The 21,521-nt window shown below is 39.9% G+C and overlaps 1 protein-coding gene across 1 annotated transcript in view; it reads right to left on the bottom strand.

Moving 5' to 3' along the window:
• JMY (junction mediating and regulatory protein, p53 cofactor) overlaps positions 1-21,521 on the bottom strand; it is a 120,028-nt gene that overhangs the window by 10,456 nt on the left and 88,051 nt on the right. Inside the window, exons 6-7 of the mRNA XM_067568754.1 lie at positions 19,757-19,944; positions 6,755-6,841 (exon numbers count right to left, since the gene is read on the bottom strand). Coding sequence (XP_067424855.1) covers positions 6,755-6,841; positions 19,757-19,944 — 275 coding nt within the window. The remainder of the gene's footprint in view (positions 1-6,754; positions 6,842-19,756; positions 19,945-21,521) is intronic.

Here is a 21,521-nt window from a genome sequence, read left to right as displayed (position 1 = left end):
AAGCCATGGCAGAGTAGGAATGGCCAATGGAGTAATGTGGGTGGCTGCGATGGTGGGAAGAATAGGACTCCGCTTTAGACTACGACAAAGAGTCCTGGCATGGTGATGCAGATCCCCTTGGTGCCAGCGATCAGTGCCACAGAGAAGCCTGCGAAGAGACTATCATAGGGGGTTTTCCCCAAGAGGGCAGTCCTGGTACCATACAGTGGCTGGGGGATAATTCCTTGATGCTTAACACTACTGGTGGTACTGAGTCCTGTACTGCCAGAGACACAGGAACCCGTAATGAATGCAGGTTCCCAACATAGTTAGCTTTTTTGATTGCCATTGCACACTGAGTGGATGTTTTCAGAGAACTATCCACAATGACTCCAAGATCTCTTTCTTGATTAGTAACAGCTAACTTAGATACCATCACTTTATAGACATTACTCTGCATTTATCAACAATTAATTTCATCTGCCAGTTTGTTGCCCAATCTCCCAGTTTTGTGAGGTCCCTTTGTAACTCTTTGCAGTTTTCTTTGGAGTTAACTATCTTGAGTAGTTTTGTATCATCTGCAAATTTTGCCACCTCACTGTTTACTCCTTTTTCCAGATCATTTATGAATATGTTGAATGATACTGGTCCTAGTACAGACCCCAGGAGAACACCACTATTTACGTCTCTCCATTCTGGAAACTGACCATTTATTCCTACCCTTTGTTTCCTATCTTTTAGCCAATTACTGATCCATGAGAGGACCTTCCCTCTTATCCCATGACAACTTGCTTTGCTTAAGAGCCTCTGGTGACCGACCTTGTCAAAGGTTTTCTGAAAATTTAAGTACACGGTATCGACTGGATCAACCTTGTCCATATGCTTGTTGACCCCTTCAAAGAATTCTTGTAGTTTGGTGAGGCATGATTTCCCTTTACTAAAACCACTGACACTTCCCCAACAAACGTATTCATCTGTGTGTCTGATAATTCTGTTTTTTTACTACAGTTTCAGCCAATTTGCCTGGTACTGAAGTTAGGTTTATCGGCCTGTAATTGCCAGGATTCCCTCTGCAGCCTTTTTAAAAAATTGGTGTCACATTAACTATCCTCCAGTCATCTGGTACAGAAGCTGATTTAAATGATAGGTTACATACCACGGTTAGTAGTTCTGCAATTTCACATTTGCGCTCCTTCAGAATTCTTGTGAGAATTCCTTCTGGTCCTGGTGATTTTTTAATGTGTAATTTATCAATTTGTTCCAAAGCCACCTCTAATGACAGCTCAATCTGGGACAGTTCCTCAGATTTGTCACCTAAAAAGAATGGCTCAGGTTTGGGAATCTCCTCACATTCTCAGCCGTGAAGACCAATGCAAAGAATTCATTTAATTTCTCCACAATAGTCTTATCTTTCTTGAGTGCTCCTTTAGCATCTTGATCATCCAGTGACCTCACTGGTTGTTTAGCATGCTTCCTGCTTCTGAAGTACTTAAAAAGTACCATAAGCTACAACCAATCTAGGAGACTTTTTGAAGCCTTTAGTTCTGTCAAAATAGGATGTGCATAGAGTACTTTCTAATGAATGTAATCTCTGTTACCCTTTATCAGAATGTGGTTTTGGAAAAAAAATCTATGACCTTGTTTAAATAAAATTTGAAGCCACTTTAGATAGAAACTTGGGGATTGATTCCATAGAAACCTTGTCATTGTGGAAAACTGTGTATGGCAGGCCTGTCATCAGTGCAACTCCCTTACCCAATGATCTTGCCACCAGGAGAGTTGCCTAAATGAAAGATGGAAAAGGGTATGTGACCTGGTGTTTGAAGGGTGAGCCAATGAGCCTTAACAGAACTAGATTTAAATCCCAAACTGTAACAGGGTCTTTGACTGGAGGAAAAACTTTTGTTAAACCTTTCATAAATCTCTTCACCACTGGGTGAGAGAACACTGAGGATCCAGGTACAGGTGTGTGAGATGGCTGCTAACTATTTTCAGGGAGCTTAATCAAGGCTCCAATTTGTTAAGGTGCAACAAATTGTCAGGAATAGTAAAAATCTGATATTTTGATCATGACGTATGTTGTAGCACCGATTTGGAAAATCTCTCCAATTTTACTAGATACATAGAGACCTGGTAGAATCTTTTCTACTGTGTATTAGTTCTGCATGTCAGAGGAACACCCGCTATCTGAAGAAGATAACCATTCAGCGTCCATTCTGTCAGATGAAGTATTGCAAGATTCTGAGAGATCAGATCCAAAATTAAAGATAAGGTTATGAGTGGTCGCATCAAGAGGCTCTGAAGGTCTGCATACCAGAATTGCCTGGGGGCACACCAGGACAATCAGAAGTAATCTGGCTGCTTCTGCTTGATCTGCTTTATTATCCTTAGCAGGAGAGGAATCAGCAGTATTTCGAGAATATGCCGGGTGTAAAAGGGACTAGAAATGCATCTGATATGGCTCCTGGGCTTTTTCCTCCCCTGGAACAGAACTGATGATACTTGTTGTCTTTCGTTGAGAACAGGACCATGCAAGAGAAACCCCTTCTCAGGGGATGGTGTGAATGGCTTCCTGTTTTATAGAACTATTGTGACTGTTCACAAATCACCTGCTTAGAGTGGCTGCTAGCACACTGTGGATCCCAGGAAGGCACACAGCAGTTAAGGTAATGCTATGGAGGACAGAGAAATTCCATGATCTTATTGCCTCTTTGCATAAGGAGGAAGGATCTTGCTCCTGGTTTATATAAAATAAAACAGTGGTTGTGTTTTCCATCATTACTTGAATAGTAAGGCCTTTTTTTCCTTGGAGAAAAACCTCACAGGTTTGTAGGTGGCCCTTAAATGCAGTATGTTTATGTGGAGGGACTTTTCCCAAGGGGACCAAACTCCTTGAGCTGTTAACCTGGCCATGTGGGCTCCCCAGTTCAGAGCAGAGCTGTCTGTTACAAGAATTTTTGATAGAGGAGCTGAGGCAAAGGAGACTCCCTTACACAAGTGTCTCGAAAGTCCATCCACCACTTCAGTAACTGGAGAGCCTTGGCTTGGCTGTATACTAACACATCCAGGTGATATCTGCTTGGTCAGTATACTGAACCCAACCAGCCCTGTACATTTCTCAGATGAAGTCTCATATGTTGGGAGACAAAGATGCATGTTGTCATGAGGTCTAGCCACCTGATGTACATTCTGACAGAGGTCAGTTGGTAGATTTGGGGGAGATTATATAACCAAAGCATTATTTGGAACCTTTCTGGAGGTAGGCAAGCCATGGAGTCTAATACAGCTCCAATGAATTCTATTCTCTGAGAAGAGGTCAATACAGACTTTTCTTTGTTTACTAAAAGGCACAGATGAGAGAATAATTGAAAGATATGCTGACCGTTTTCCTCCACTTTTTGTGATGTCCTCTGAACTACCTAGTGATCCAAGTATGGGAATACCTGCGTACCTGTTTTTCTGAGGTAGGCTGCTATGACAGCTAGACACTTTGTGAATACCCTAGGAGCTGCTAATAGTCCAAATGGTAATTACCAATAAAGGGTTCTATCAGCCTCAGAAAATGTTTGTGAGCCAGATGGATTGTGATGTGAAAACAGAGATTCTCATATAATCACTGAATCCAGAAGCTTGGGATTTATGGAAAAAACGGCAAATAGGGAAAGACTTGTAATAAAATCATGTGAGTTGGTGACACCGTGAAGGCAGCTCCTTAAAGCTTGTTGTAGTGTTCAAGAGAGACAAGGCAGACTGATTTCAGTATGTCAGGATATGCTTAATAAAACAGTAAATTAAATTAACTTGGAACACCAGAGTCCTTTACTTTATAGTAAGAGCTGGACTAAAACGATCAATTTTCACTGAGAGAGTGAAAATTGATATTTTTTAAATTTCTTGAAAGAATATATAAATTCATATGTGATCTTTCACAAGCAGCCTTTTCATGATGAAAATCATGTATCACGACAAATTTATCATACATGTATGATATAAAATGTGTCTACTTTCACCACTTTAATCAGAATTTGACACTGAAGAGACAACTTGGATTGTGGTGCATCTCTGTCCCAAGTATTACTACTAAATATAAATATTACAGTGTCCAAGACCCACAAGGAGTTTTGAAAATTCACTCCATCTAAAAGGAACTGTGTGTGAAATATGGCAGTTTAAACAGCTAATACAGCCACAGAGATGGGGAAAAAACCAATGCCATCAAGTATACAGCTGAAAGATTCTGGGACTACGTATAGTTTTCTATAACATTAGGTAACAGAGGAAGTTACTTTTCGGAAGGTGCCTATAATTTCATCCCTAACATCTGTTGTAGGAGATAGTTACCCAGGATTCTCAATGTTCAGTTACACATTGCTATGGAGGGCGGCAGGTGTGGACATGCCAATGTGACTGAAATATTGTTTTTCCACAATTTGTAAGCAAGTGGATTCACCAACCAACGTTAGGTTCAGTTATCTGGCATGGCTGTAATTAACAGGGCTGAAAGCTCATGTTCATATAGGGCCACAGACTGCCGATTCTGAATGACAAGTATCAGGGATGGATACAGTGTTATAAACAGCCTTTGACTGTAACTATATTTGGTACCAGACTTAAATACAACTGTAAACCCTAATGTAACTATAGCTTACAGGACAAGATTCATTGAGTGTTCAAATATGCAAAAAAGGTCCTTCCTAGGCTTTTCCAAGTTACAGTATTTTACTGCTTTTTGCAAGACAATCTTTCAACAGTTAATGGCAGTGATACTACTTCATATTCATAGACCATCACAATTTGCCATTTACCTAACTTACTAAAAGAAAACTGATGTTTCTTGTTTCTTTGCAATTGTTTCTTGCAATTTACTTAAGATACTGTAGCAGAGAGACCTCAATAGTGTTGCAAAATATTACATTATAATTTTTTTGATAGGTCATTACAAACTACTCTGCATCTTCACTGAATATTAAGATATAGCTACAAGTAGGTTTAGTCACAATACTTGAAAATATAACAATACAAAGCTAGCAAAACTTAATATGTCAAAGTGTTCAGGCTAATCAAAGAAATTCCATGAAGTTCCAAGGACAAGCAAATGTCAGGAAGCCTCCTTAACCATAAAAGCACGTTTATTACCCCAAGATTGTTTATATTAAGAAAAATCTCTACTTCTCTTTAAAACACCAGGAAAAGCATTTGTAGTTGGAAATGTTTTAAACCTTTTTATTTTTTAAACGTTTGTGAAATGCATACTTGCAAATATGTTAACTAAATGCTAAGCTCCTAATATCTTTGCTATGTAAAGAGTAAAATGCTTTATGTACCAAGATGGAATCTAATGAACTTGCTAACTAATTACTAATGTAAGAAGCCACTAAAGTATATGATATTTATATTCATGGGAAAAATTAATTCATTACTGGCAGTGCTCAAGGAACTTTCACACCTCACTCAGGAAGACAAGAAGAATCATCTTTCCAAAAATTGTCACGTAGAATCAACAACTTCTTTAATAACTGATTAAGCTAAGTACTTTGTTTTGAGAACAAAATAATTTTATATAAAGAATAGGAAGACTTTTTGAAAGCAATTTCATTTCCTGCTGAACTCTATTAAAACTGAAAGAATATCTCAGAAAATGGACCAAATAAAGAGTTAAAACTCTAAACTTAAAGATGTTGAGACTCTCCTGCCACAAAGGAAGAGAAAATAAAACGGTCAAGAAAGAAAGAATTACAACCCAATGCCTATAAAAGTTAACAAACTACATAGTCATAAGATGAAGAGGCCCCTAAGGACAACCCATGGAAGTTGAACCCAGTGAAGGGGTGACAGCAACCAACTTTAAATATTTAAATTTAAATATTTTCTTTGATTTCATAGGATTTAACTAAGATTGCTTACTTTGGCCATCTATAAAGCTGACTGGTTATAACTGGACAAGTCTCATTTGCCCTTAAACAAATTGTTTTGCTCATACATAAACAGTTTAAGTATCTAATAAAATACTAAGAGTGAACTTACATTAATTTTGGGAAACAATATAATTTGGCCTTAACATAAGAGGCAAGTTCACTCTCAAGGATGTAATCTCTATTAAAAGCTTTGCACACAGAAACATACAGAAGAGATTTTAATGGAAGTAATGAGTTTATCATTTATGTTCTGTCACACGTCTTGTCTAGTTTAATTAATTGTTTTCTTTTCCTTTCTTTATACCCATGGTTAACAATTATGATTATTTTGCTTGAACTCAATTGTGATGTCCCCACAATATATAAAAAAACTAAGTAAAATAATGGAGTCACAGAAATGACAATAAAAAAAACAATTAGTAAGAGTTGGCCTACCATTTCTTATTTTTCTAAACTAAATATTTTTATAATTTTTAAAGTAAACTTACTTGGCATCCAACAATTTAAATGTACCTCCTTTTCATCCCACAACACGTTTCTAACTATATTTTATAGTATTTCTTTAAAAATCACTATAAAAACAAGTCCAAAGACCTTAGTGAAAGAAAATATATAACCCCCAATACTGTGTGGGAGTCATTAGTTTAACAATTACTTTGGCACATTCAGTTTTATTTCCAAAAGTAGAAGATATCTTATCTTGAACTTCTACTTACTCATCTTTGTCCAAAGTTTCCAGGAAATGTGCCAACTGTTCAAAATAATAATTCATCTGAAAACACAGCTCTAATTAGTTCATGGTGAGGGATATAAAAAATTAACCAAAGACTAATTCCAGGAACAGAAAACCCAAAACTCACTAGCTGCACAGTATGATGCAGTCTGTATTCTTCTTCACTCTTATGGTGCTGCCGGATCTTTTCATTATGCTTTGCGATACAGATCTCCTGTAGAGACAAAATATTATCTATAAAATATATATTCCCAATATCAACTTATAAAGGCTTACTGTAATATTTTGCAAACCGCACTAAGCATTAAAAAGTAAAACTATGAAAGGACGACTGCTCAAACAAGCTAATTTAACTTTTGAATAAAAACCCAAAATCTAAACACTGTGTTAATACTGTTTGTTGACTACTACCAGGGCATATATAGCCTAGCCTAACACCATTACAGATTTAGCACAACTCACTGATTTTTCAAAAAGTTGAGAGTGCAAAACTGTTCACACAATTCTATGTCTGATTTATGTGAGCAATGACTGCTAACATTCAAGCAAAGTTAGATATTTTATGTATTCAGCTAGACAACTGGCAATTTACAAGTGCAAATTCCTAATTTCCATGTGCAATTGGTGCCTTCACACACAAACGTGGATACGACTGTATCTACATTTTGGCATACACACCTGCACCTTATTTCCAAGAGTCGTGTCTGCCATGTCTAATTTAAAGAACTAATGAAAAATGGCTCTTTAGCCTTGAGTAAGATTTTAGCCTTGAATAAGGTTAAGATTTTGTCACTGTTGTTTTTAGTAAAAGTCACAGACAGGTCACGGACAATAAACCAAAATTCACAGAAGCCCACAACCTGTCTGTGACTTTTACTAAAAGGTAATAGGGGGCTGACTGTAGGGGGGATGACATCTCCAGGTTCCCACTGCAGCTCAGAGCTGCGGGGCCCCCCGCCACCCAAGGGCTGAAGCTGAAGAAAATGTCACAGAGATCTTTGAAAGTCACGGAATATGTGACATCAGTGACAAAATTTTATCCTTAGCCATGACACTTACTGTGTTACATTACACGCACAGTTACCTTACATTAATTACAGGAACATCTCACAATATTGTAAACTTGGCCAAACTCCAATTGGATTACCACATGGAGCACTGATTGCAACATGCCCCTCCCTAAAGCAGAAGAGGTACACAGTGTGCTCATCCAATACAGAAACAGCACCACTGCAGGCATCATCAAAGGCAGTTGATTTGACTTCAGCCATCAAACAACAGACACCTACAGTGGTGTTAGGAAGGCTCAATTAAGTCAAGAAAACAAAGGAACCAAAATGGCGACCAAAACATAGCAGAAGCCTAAACACTAAGTTTCTTGAACTTTAAGAAAGGAAAATCCTTTACAATCAAAAAATAAAAAAGGAAAAATGCTACCTTCGCCTTGAAGAGGGTAGTGGTGGGCAGAGGTAGGCAGACAGTGTGTGTGCGCACAGTCTCAACTTTCAGAAAGCATTGCCAGGTTCCAAAGAGCAGACACCTACTGTGGAAATCCATGCAGGTAACACTCAAAGAAGAATGTAAGTTTATAACTGAATGCCCTTCTCAACTTCAGCTCTAGCATTTGTTACTGGTAAATACTAAAACTTCTAATTTTTAATAATTTAATTGGTCACAAGAACTGCCTGATTAATAGAACTGGAACCTTGAATCCTCTATTTATCCATACAATAAAGGCACTGGGCAGCAAAAGCTTCCTATAAACTAAACTTCACAGACTACAACAGCAAATTTAGAATGACAAGCGACTTTCAGAAGCTTAGACTTTTTTTAAAAATGTTATTAATTTATCTCTTTTGTTCTCTCTCTAGCTATTATCTTCGTTAAAAGATTATTGTAACTTTTTGGGGAAGGCGCTGCATTTCTGAGCTAATATATATTAATTTGTGAGAAGCATGGAAGGGGAGAGAAGAGAAAGTATAGAAAAAATGACAAAGGTTACTATACTTGCAGATAATTTCTCATAGACAAATGTACCAAAAAGAAGTTGACACTTCAGAGTTGACAATCAAAAAATAACAAAAATGAAAGCGTTTCTAAATGAGTCAGGCAAGTAAATAATTAGCATAAAACCTATGCTGAGCTGCCTTTCTAGTAATCAAGAAATGACCCATTCTAATATTTTAGGTTTCTACTTTAAATATTTATATATAAATAAAAAATCTGATTTGGAATTATTAAAATAAGACCTTTAAAATATGAGATGCTCATTAGGATGTTGCTCTGATGTTACTTGAGCAGGACTACATATACAAATTATCCACTTCCCTTTATCCCCATTTTAAAAGTTGTTAAACTAAAACAAATCCCTAAAGAGAAAGAGTAATTCAAGGTCTAAGATAAAAGAGACAAACATGAAAAGATGACTACATGTTCAAATTTTATTTTTAGCAGCTGCCCTTTCTTTGGCTGTAAGAAGTGCTGATTATATGCTAATTAAAATAGGAATGCTAAAAGTTAAGATGGGGAAAATAAAGGATGGTATTAATGTAAGAAATCAAAGTCTTTTGTTCTGATTCTCTTTAATTTAGAAATTAGACATTCTTAAGATCATGCAGATTTAGTTAAAGATGCATGCTATTTGCATTTTGCAGGCTTTGTTTCAGAAAGCATATGGGAATATCTACCAAAGAGCAGGCTTCTTTTGCGGATTCTATATCAATACGTCATCTCTCTTTTAACCACTGGGCTAATTTCTACAGTGATCTCAAATTGTGCTTCTATTTCTTAAAAAACAGAAAACACAAGTTTACAATTGTTTTCACTTTTTCTCACCAAAAGCTGGTTAACCTTTCAACCTTTGTCACTTGATAAAACTACTTGGTTAATACTACCAGATATGAACACAGATAAAAGTGACCTGTATGAGTTTTATTTTATAGGTTGATTTTGTAACTTCCATACTTTGCATTCATATTTAAATACAATGCAATAAAAATTTGTCTTGCATGGTTTATACTCCAAAGCAATGCTGTTATAGGCAGAGATGGCCACACTATCTATAGTTAAGTTTGTCTAACACTTTCTGTTAAAAGACCCTGTTTTCAGTTGCTAAATTTCAACAGTGAGTGAAATTATCCAATTTAGCAAGGGTTGCGACAGACTCTCCATCACCGGAAATTTTTAAATCAAGACTTTTTTTTTTTTTTTTTTTTAAAGACATAGTCTAGCTCAAAATAAATTATTCTGGGGAAGTCCTATGGCCTGTGTCATATAGTAGGTCAGACTAGATGATCACAATGGTCCGTTCTGTCTTTGGAATCTATGAATTTAACCATTCAGGCTGAAATTTTCAATTCCAGTTGTCTGCCTCAAGCTGAAGTTCTGGGAAAATTTCAAAATGGTTCAGCCATCTTCAAGAATTAAGTTAGGGAAAAGAGTGTGACACTGGCAAAATAATGAGTATTACTACTGTTTCATTTAGAAGACTGAGAGCCTGTTGGAGCTGTCATGGAGGGCAGTCGTGCTGCCCTCTTTCTCTGAAATCTCTATCTCTTGGAGGCTCATGGATCTATGGAACCTAGAACACTGAGCAGGATGTGATCTCTGGGCACTTTGTGACTTAGTAAACATTTTCTGATTTGTAGATGTATGTATGCTCAGATATCATAAAGTAGCCCTTGAGTCCTTTAGAGTGTGCAAGGACTCACCCCATGGTTTCCAAGAATAGTTTACGACTGTCAAAGGCGAGAGTCTCCACAGTATTCTGTACTTCTCTCAAAAACCCCATGAGATGAAGCCATGATGTCCTGCGCATAATCACTGCTGTGGTGGACCTGACAGCAGTGTCTGCAGCATGTCAACATGTTTGAAGAGCTGTTCTGGCCACCAGCTGGCCCTCAGATGACAGACTGGAATTGCCCCCTATGTTCTTGTGGCAGAAGTTCAATAACAACTGTGAATATGTTATAATTTGTAAAATTGTATTTGGCCACGACTGCCTGACCATTTGCAATCCTGAACTGCAGGGTTGCTTACAAATAGGCCTTTCACCCAAACAGATGCTGCCTTTCTTGGTCCTTATATGGGGTAGACTTAGAGAAGTTACTCACCTTGTGTAGTTCTTCGATATGTGTCCCCCTATGGGTACTCCACTGTTGGTGTGTCTGCATCCCTGCACTGCTGTTTGGAGAACTTTGGTAGCAGTCCATCCCACCCATGAATGTGCTGCTCCCCGCCTACCACGAGGCTAGCCACGGTGCATGGGCAATCCCCGCTCAGTCCTTCTCTACCACAGAGCCAACTACTAGAACTCTGAAGTAGAAGGGAGGAGGGTGGGTCGTGGAGCACCCATAGGGACATATATCTGGAAGAATCATAGTTACTGCACAAGGTGAGTAACTTCTTCGAGTAGTGTCCCTATGGGTGCTCTGCTGTAGGTGACTCCTGAGCAGTGCCTACCACTAGAGGCTGAGACTTTGGAGTCAAGTCTGATGTGGGTAATAGTACAGTGGCACTGAATATGGCATCTACAGCCAAATCCCTCAAGATGGCATAATGTTCTGTGAAGGTGTGTGCAGATGCCCAGGTAGCTGCTCTGCAGATTTCTGATATAGAGATACCCTTGGAGAAGGTGACAGATGAGGAGACTGACCTCATAAATTGCATGCATATTGAAGATGGGGGTGTTATGTTATGCCATTGGTAACAGAGTATAATACAGCCCAAAATTCACTTGGAGAGTCTCTGAGCTGAAATCACTGTAGCTTTTGACTTATCTGCAATGTAGAGGAAGAGTCTCTGAGATTTCCTGATGGCTCTCATCCTGTCCAGATAGAAGGCTAAAGCTCTCCTCACATTGAGCATATGGAGGATGGCTTCCTTATTATCCTGATGGGGTCTGGGATGAAAGGCTGGAAGCTGAATAAGCTGATTTATGTGAGATGCAGAAGTCACCTTAGGAGTGAACTGCGGATGTGGTCTAAGTGTGACCTTGTCAGGGAAGACCACCATAAAAGGGGGATGTGCCATCCAAGCCACTATTTCCCCAACCCTTCTTGCAGAGGTGCTAGTGATGCAGAACGCCATCTTCATGGAATGGTGAGTTAACGAACAAGTGACCATGGGTTCAAATGGTGGCTTAGTCAGACCTTTTAACACTAGGTTCAGGTCTCACTGGGTTGTGGGAAGAGATTCACTATGCCTTGAGAAACCTCTTCATAGTCAGATGTGAAAAGATTGAGTATCCTTCTACCTGCTCATGGAAGGCTGCAATGCTGCTTGATGAATTTTCAGTGAACTGATAAGAGTCTCCAGACTTCTTGAGAGTCAACAGGTAGTTTAGGATCACTGACAGGATGAACGTATTAGGGATGACACCTCTGGGCTGGCAGCTGATCTGAAATAGCTTCCATTTCTATAGATATAGTGAGTAGCTCCTTTCTTACTGTGCAATAACATTTCTTGCATTTCTTCAGAGCAAGGTGTCTCTATGCACGGGAATCATGAAGAAGCCAAGTTTTGAACTGTAGAATCTGCAGGTTGCAATGTAGAGAGCGTCTCTCATTCTGTGACAGAAGGTAAGGAGTGATTGGAAGAGTTATCAGTGGACATAGTGCCAGCTCTGACAGGTAAGGGTACCATGTCTGTCTGGGCCAGGTAGGAGCAATCAGTGTGACATTTGCTTTCTTTTTTTTTTTTCAACAGGATTTTCAACAGTATCAAAGGGAATGGGAGAAAAGGCATAAAGAAGGCCCTTGTCCCATAGGAGGAGGAGAGCGCCTCCCATGGAGTGTCACCCGATCCCACTTTGGAGCAGTACCGTAGACATTTCTTGTTCTGGTGAGTAGCAAATACAGCTATTATTGATATCCTCCATTGCTGGAATACGTTGTGGAGTACCACCAAATCTCTCCCCTATTTGTGGTCCTGTGGGAATTTACAATAGACTGTCCACAGTTGTGTTGTGTATTCCCAGCAAGTAGGCCACTGATATTAGGATATCGTGGGAGATGCACCAATTCCATACTTTTAGTGCTTCTAAGCACAGGGAGTGAGACCTGGCATCTCCGTGGTGGTTTATGTAATACATGCAACCCATATTGTCTGTCCCGACCCTCATGTCTTTGATCAGCAGAAGGAAGTGAGCGCGCACACATTTCTGACTGCTCTGAGCTTGAGCAGGTTCATCTGGAGGTACATCTCTGCTGGAGACCACTTGCCATGGATTGTGTGACCACTGAGATGCACACCCATCTTATGAGGGATTCATCGGTTGTCAGGAGATGAGGATGACTGAACAAAATGGATTCCCGTACAGATGTTTACTGGTTTCCTCCACCAGTCCCAAGGATTGCATGACCCTACTGGACATTGATAGTAGTTTGCTTATATTGTCTCTGTTCAGCCTGTAAATTGAATCGAACCACACTTAGAGGCATTTCATGCATAGTCTGGCATGAGCAATAACTGGTGTGCCCAAGGCCAGGTGCCCCAGGAACTGGAGGCAATATCTGGCTGAAATTTGGAGGCTGGATTGTACTGTCTATCAATGAGGAGAGACTGAGAAATCTGTGCTATGAGAGGAGCACTTTTATCTGAATGGAATAGAAGTCAGCTCCGATGAATTTCTACCCTCTGTACCGGTGATAAAAGTTGACTTTTGTTTGTTGATCTGTAGGCCCAGATTCTGAAACAGGTCCAGTGTGGTCTGTGACTTGTTGGGCCTCTGTGAAGGACTGTGGCCCGAGAAGGCAATCATTCAGGTAAAGTTAAATCATGATGCCTTGAAAGTGTAAGTGGGCCAAGAGGACCTTGGAGAATACTCTGGGGGCTGATGAGAGGCTAAAAGGGAGTCCTCTGTATTGGTAGTGGTCCTGAGATAATGTCTGTGGCTCAGTATGACGGAGATGTGAAAATACGCACCTTGAAGGTTGAGGACTGAGAACCAGTCTCCTTTTTTTAACCCTAGAGTAACCGTTGATAACGTGATTATCTTGAACTTCTGAGCCTTGACAAACTTGTTGAGTGTTCTGAGGTCCAATATAGGTCTCCAATCTCCTTTAAGAGTAGAAGCCTCTGCCCCTTAGATGTGTGGGCACTGGCTCTATGGCTCCTATGCCGAGGATATAGTTTATCTCCTGACGTAACAAGCTCTCGTCAGAAGGATCTCTGAAAAGTGACGGAGAAACAGATGGAATATCCATTTGTCAGAGGTTATCTGTCCCCACGTGCTGTGGAATGGGGCGAGATGGTCTCCGAAGGGATGGGTGGGATTTTCCAACGTGAAGTGAGGAGAGTGTTCCACGGGCACCTCACTCAACCAACCAGTCAACACTACCTCTTCGAGGTGGAAGGCCGAGATAAAGTTTGCTGAGATCCTGATGTCTTCCAGCTGGGGAACCTGGTTTCTTTCTCCAGGGTTCATGATCTCTGTGCATTCTGAAATGGATATTGGGATGAGTATTGTGAGTGAGGCTTGAATGGTGGCTGAGGGCTGTACTTTCTTTTATGCAGATCCCACAGTATCGACGGGTGGCCCTCAAATCTTTTAATGTGTGGAGAGAGGCACCAGTCTTTTTAGCAAATAATTTCATTCCCTCAACGACGAGGTCCTCCACTGTTGTTTGGACCTCCTTGGGGAAGCAAGAGAGATTAAGCAATGAAGCCCATCTCATCCCAATGGCAGTTGAAATAGAATGTGCCACTACGTCAGCTAAATCAAGTGCAGACTGGAGAAATGTTTTCATCACCAGCTGGCCCTCGTTAACCAAGGCATTAAATTGGTCCTTGTAAGAATCGGGGAGCTGTTCAATAAAAGAATTAAGTTTCACATAGTTCTGAAAGTCATACTTAGCCCACAAGGCTTGACAGTTAGCTACTCTGTATTGGAGGGTGGCCTTAGTGGTATCTAAAAGTCTCTCAAAATACATGCTTCATCTACTGTGTAGGAGATTCACTAATAATGAAAGATAAGGTGTTTCCTTATTGATTTTAAATTGTAATAGTTTCTTACTTTGTAAAGTTTGTTACGATGGTACTATGATTTGACAATATTAACAAAACAGGAAAAAGAACATGAAGAACAAGTACTAAGAAAAATCTTACACTACTACTGAATTTCAGGTACTATATGTATTTTCAATTGTACATTACACTTTATTTTATGTCTACTTGACATCAGAATTTTATGAATAAAAAGGATTTTTATGACAGTTATATTTTAACTTTTTCAACAGAATCTGAGACAGGGTTTTCAGTTTCTTCGATGATTAGATTAGCTACATCTGCAAAAAAACATAAGCAGGAGCTAGCAAAGGAGAAGCAATCCTAGTCTTCTCCTATTCAGGATTTTAGCCAGAAAGAAGTAACTGGCTCTAGAGTATCTTAAACACACAAAAATTTATACTGCAACAAGAAATATTGGACAGCTCATTAAATTCCTGCTACAGAAGAAGCATATGCCATCTAACAAAGCTTATTTTTTGTGGGGTTTTTTGTTTTGTTTTTTTAAACTGCACAGGGCTTTAAGGCCTCAATTCAGGAAAGATAAACGTGCTTAAATGCTTTGCTGAATCAAGCCCTTAATGAATGGGAATATATTTAGAAAAGTGACAGCCTACTCTCCCTGGAACGTAATCATAAATTTAAAGAGACTCAAGAATGGAGAGATCAGCCAAGAAGTCTCTAAATCCCTCCTCAAAACTCACTTTTTTCACTTAGTCTACAATCAATAACATTCTCACTTCAAACCATCTGATTCTACTGTCACACCTCATCCTGAAGTATTGTTCTGATTGTTCTGTATGTTTAATTTAGACCAGGGGTTCTCAACCAGTGGTACGCGTACCACTAGTGGTACGCGGAAGCCGGCTTGGTGGTACGCGAGGCAAACCGCGCCGCCGCCGCCGATTCCCCCCCCGCCGCCAATCCCCCCCCCGCCGCCGCCGCCAAACGCTGCCGCCGATTCCCCCGCCCGCTGCCGCCGACAAACGCTGCTGCTGATTCCCCCCCCAGGGCCGAGAAACTCGCCGCTGTTCCCCCTGCCGCCGCCGATCCCCCCCCCCCGCCGCCGAGAAAACCTGCCACCGCTGCTCCCCCGTCTGCTGAGAAAAGCCGCCGCTGCTGTTCTTCCTTCCCCCCTGCTGAATCATGCCCCCTTGCTGCCGCCGAAAACGGGCAAATGGCTGTAGGGTTTCGGCGGAGGGTATTGACTGAAAGTGCGTACTGCGCTTATTTTCCGAGTAGTACTCTGGCTAGGTACAGTCAGGCGAAGTGGTACTTGACCTGACTCTACCTGACCGGAGTGGTACTCGGGGAAAAAAAGGTTGAGAACCGCTGATTTAGACTAACTTCCCAGGGTTGGGACATTGTCTTCTTGTAAAGCATTCTGGAACTACAGGTAAACGTTAATACCGCCACTGGCAATAAAAATTCAATGGTACTTTGAGACCTAACATCTGAGTCAAAGCCACAGGACTTTTTCTCCTTCAAATAATTACTAGTAGGTTTAACTGGGCATGGAATTAGAGATGAAATCAGTAATGAAATTTAAAATTAGTTTGAACAACTACAGTAAACAATGCTTTGACTTAGATACTCATCCTGAACTTCCTAAGGATCTTTCCCTAAAACCTGCTGCCTAATAACATAGGACTATTGACATTCCCTGTCCTTTCTCCCTAAAGGTAACCCTGCACATTTAAATACATGTTATTCTGCATGTTTTTTTTTTTTACTAGCTGAAGACTAAGTGTGTGACTCAACCATGGCTGTACTCAACTGAAACAATCACATGCCTGAAGTTTTGACGGCTGCTGCCGAGAACCAGAACTTTCTTCAACAGAAACAAGATATTTCATCACAACCTTTAAAACACATGAAACTGAGTTGAAGACAATCAGTTAATTACAGTTTTAAAATGTATTCAGAAAAATTTCTGTTTTTTCTTCTGCGCTGGCTCAACTACCCTGCTGTAGACATGTCCCTCACCCCGCAAACAGAGCACCTAGGTATACCTCCTCCCAACTTCTTGCACACTCCTACACAGAGTGCAAGGACAGCTGCGGTTCCTGGATTCTCCCAACTGTAAATGTCTGATGCTATTTCAAGGGCCAGTGTTTACCTGTCTACATGGACACTAGAAAGCCACCCCAAAGACTAAAAATAGGCAAGTTTTTCCTGTACAAAGACCAACTGGACTTGTCCTTCTAGTGAGGTCTTCTACACATAAAAGTTTTGCCAGTATAACTATATCAGCTAGACGTGTTTGGAGGTGGGTGGGGTGGAAATCACTCTTAACTGACAGACATGCTGGAAAAAGCCCTAATGCAGACAGATGCCATCCAATATAAAAGCAGTTATATAGACAAAAAATGTCCTTTTGTTACTATAGCTTATTCCACTCAGGGAACTGGTTTGAGCTATACTAGCAAAAAAACCTCTTCTGCTGGTATAAACTGTGTCTCCACCAGGAGGGTTTGCCAGCATAGCTATACCCTTTCTAGAGTAGAAAAGGCCTGAGTCTCAAAAGGTGAACAAGATCATTAATCCATTACTCAAGGGACACAAGTAAAATATTCAAAAGCATCTAACTGACTTAAAAGCCAGTCCCGTTTTCATAAGCGACTAAAGTATTTAGAAGCCCATTAACTTTCAATGGAACTTGGGCTCTTAAGTGCCTAAGCTTCTTTTGAAAATGGGACTGAGGCACTTTTGAAGTCAACCTGAAATAGTCTTCTTCAAAATGTGAGTTGTTGTTCCAAGTAGACCTATAACAATTACCCTTAGCAAGACAGTATATGTAGTGTCGTTTCCAACTGTTTCTTCCCAGTAATTTACAAAGTTCTAATGAAATTTAACACACTATTTGAATATGAAATTATTGTACTATAGCATGTTTGTTATTAAAAACAGAACATAATAGGAGGAAATCCTGAAAGAGTTGAACAAACTATTTTCCATATTCTTTCACATTGAAAAGGCACTAAAACACTTAGACAAAACAAGATTCCAAACAAGTGAACTTGGTGACTGAGCTAACTATTTTCCATGACATTTGCTTTATATAACTGGTTCTCAAACTGGGGGTCACACCTCCTCAGTGTGTCTTGATGTGGTTAGATGGGGGTCAAGAGCTGTGAGCCCCGACCTCGATCGGGTGTGGGGCTGTGAGCCTCCCCACTCCCTCCCTGTGGAAGAACATTGGGGCCGGGGAGAACAGTGGCACAGATACTGTCATACCCCCCAACATTCCTCTGTGCCCTCTAGGGGATTGTGAGGGGAGGAGTGAGGATACAGGAAACCCTGACGTTGCTCCTCCCTCATAGCCCCCTAGGGGGTGAGTGGAGGAGCAGCATTCAAGTGGAGAGAAAACAGCAGTACCAACCACTCCATGCATGCAGGTCAGTTTTCCCACTGGGGGTAGGAAGGAGGGAGAAGGGATTAGGAGCAAAGAGGGGTAGTGGGGAGCCTGCGTTAGGGCAAAGGGGGAGTGGAAAACCCATGCGGATTAGGGACAGTGGGGGGGTGCACCACAGGGGCCTGAGGGTCGCACTCAGAGGCTTGCTCTATGAAAGAGGTCACCAATACAAAAAGTTTGAGAACCACTGATTTACATTATTTTTCTGTTTGTGTTCTTGCCCATGCAATCTTGAGTGAGATATGTGAGACAGTGGTGACTGAAAAGCAGACAGTACAAACGAAGTATACAGTTAGTTATCTGATATCAACTGCTCATTGACTGGATTAACTCTTCAGCTGTTCTTCCAATTTGGTAGATAGCAATGGATGGGGAAAAAAATCAAGACTTTATAGTCCTCTCTAGTATTGTGATGTTTCTACTTTTGTTAAGTAATACATTCACTCAAATAATGAATGTTCATATAATTGTATGGGCTCCAAGGAAACTATAAACAAGTCATTCAGGGAAATAAATGAATGAATGTGTGTACTGAAATTTGACATATGACTTGAAAACGTGATCCATATTTGCAACAATTCTGTGTATGAATCACAACTGTTAATCTTTCAAGATAATCATTTATATTGAAGAGATAATCCATACAGTAATTCAAATCTATTTAAATATTGATTACAAATTAAAGTACCATGAAAAACTTTTGCTTCTCTACTCAAGTGTTTTGATTTTTTTTAATTGGGGAAAAAATCCTAACATGTCTTTAAAAGTCAGTTTAGTTTAATCTGGGAGCCCAAACCCTGATATGCCCTAATCATAACAGTGCATGGTGTCACTATAGGACAGAGTTAAGGTTATTTCAGTGCCTTAATTGTGAATTTCCACACTTCTAACAGGACTGATCCCAAGCTGCCCAAAGAAAAATGGTGGCCCCATTCTGTTACGAAGCAGAGAGGATCACTGAGCAGCAGGTGAATGAAGACAATGATCATCTTTGTTAGGGGCAGTCTGTGGTCTCCATCCCACTGAGAACAATCAAAGATGGAAGCCATTTTGAGAAGGACATCTTAACTGTGGGCGTCTGTGTTCCATTGAATAGGAGATAACAGCTATATTGAAAGAAGACAATTCTTGGTGGAATTCTTTGTAGAAGAATATTCTTCTCTACTAGAGGAGAAACATTCAGTTGTGAAGAACAGCAGTAGCCACCAAAATAAACTAGCTAATAAATATATATTTTTAACCCTAACAAAAACTTTTTCAAAAACAACAAAATGGCCTGAAACCTTGATTATATTGGAAGTCTGAAGAGACTGTTTTTCCATTATTAAGATTACTAGGGACAAAAATATTTATTCAAGGACCCATTTTTAACTAAGAGACTGATTTATAAATGATCTAAAATGAATTGTGTGTTCAAAAGAATAAGTGCTGCAATTTTGCGGTACAGAAAGTTTGAATAGTTGCAAAACTCCTCAACCTTCACTGTGGAACTGTAATTGATACCTCCATAATTTTAAGGCATATCAACAACTTGGTATCCTATATCCCTTATCTCAGAACACTTACATGCAGCCACTGTTCCTGGAGATACCAAGTTTACTGGGTGTTGAGTCTCTCTGTGTGGGCTCCTATCCAAGACTGAATGCCTCTATGGGTTTTACTAAAAGGGGGCAGTCTATACTACAGAAGAGCTGTACAATTAAATATTACCTTTTTGTTTCTGAGGTAGGCTTTCTTGGCTGAAATGCGTCCACGCCTTGCTTCCAGCTGGCGGATTTTCTGTTGCAACTTCTGCAGCTCCTCTCTTTGTAAGTGTATAGATGTTGCTGTATCTTCTTTTTCAAGCATGGCTTCCATACTTTCATAAGTATCATAATACACCACTTCATCTCTCTTCTCTGTTTATAAAATGTCAGCAATAAAATAAGTCAAATCAGTGTATGTGATTGATATAAAACACTAAGTGGGTGGGTTTTTGTTTTTTTGTTTTTGTTTTTTAAACATTAAATCCCGCATTAGACAATGCATAGGAAGAGCTGGTTTTCCTGGCAAAAATAATTGTTCAGTGCAAGGTGTTAAAGGGGCACAACCTTGTAAAGCTCTACAGTTTAGCTAAAAAATAAAATTCCACAGAATTGATGTACCTCCTGTTATTCTTAATGGCTCACACTTCATTCTAAGAAAGATAACTATAAGTAGGCATCTTGAAGGAAACATAACCCCATGTCACCTCAACACTACACGCCTAAAAGTGTCCGAATTTAACTAACATGAGAGGAGAGATTATGCTGCACAGTCATCCAATGTGGTCTCCACTGTAAAGTTCAAGCTATATGGCCACTTCCTAGGGTTTTCTGTTGTGGACTCTTCTGCAGACACCTCATATCTATTGCATGGAAGATAAATTAGGCAACATAACACTAAGATTTCTCCCATCAGAAGGTTTTTCGGCTCCCAATTACAGCTTCTGATCATTGGAGATAGGGATGAGGTTTACCCTGAAGACTTCACATTTAAGAGGACAATGACATTACGAAATGTTTTATCAGTACCTATTAATTTTAAATATGTATTTCACACTTCAGTCTCTCTTGCCTAGAATGGAATGCTAATACACTAATTACAGCACTTGAGTTGAACTGTTAACATTTGCCCTTTAATCTCTTACCAAGAAAGAAAAGAATAAGCTGATGAATCCTTCACTGAAAATGCCTGGGTAAGGGAGACACAAAGGCCTTCTCAACCCCGTCTATCCTCTGCTGCAGGCAGATCAAAGAAAGCTACAAGGAGGGGAGTTCAGTGCTGGTGGCTCAAATCAGAAGGACAGTGAACAGTAAGCACTGGCCTTACTACCAGATGCTCAGCCCTAAGCACATAAGAAGCACTCCCTTCTTATTTCTCCTGCAGCCAGCCACCTCTCAGGAAGGCTGCTACTCTGGTTGCATACAACCCTATAACTTCCTCCTACCCATAAATAGGATTCTTTGGGGGGAAAGGGCTTCCCTCCTCCCTTTATGAGGCTGCCCACCTAAAAAGCAGCACTTTATCTGCATGTACCATCTTCTGCCCCTCATGCTGATTATATCCCCTGATAACAAAGAGCAACTCAATAGAATCCAGTGATTCTAGCAAATAAGGGCAGAACTTCATAAAATTAAAATATAGAATAACAGAAAACATTTGTCATTGAACCTAGAACTCACTTGGAAAAAAAATATTAGCAAAAAAATTTAGCCATACAAGTCACTGGACCGTTTTATGAAACATCAGCCTGCAAAATTTCACTTTTGAATCACCTAAAGAAACTATTTTCTTACAGCTATCAAATGGAAAATCTGTGTGCAGGTTTCATTCTAAAATGAGGCAAAGCTGTAAAATAGGATTTTGCAAATGAAACTGACAGGCTCAATTATACCTTTAAAAAGCATTGCAAGGCTAAAACTGGGACATGAAAGGGGAACTGCATACGTACAAA

This window comes from Emydura macquarii, unplaced genomic scaffold, assembly GCF_026122565.2.
Source record: "Emydura macquarii macquarii isolate MOO-44397 ecotype Brisbane River unplaced genomic scaffold, CSIRO-AGI_Emac_v2 contig_2897, whole genome shotgun sequence".
Taxonomy (NCBI): Eukaryota; Metazoa; Chordata; order Testudines; family Chelidae; genus Emydura; species Emydura macquarii.
This window is presented reverse-complemented; position numbering and strand designations above follow the sequence as displayed.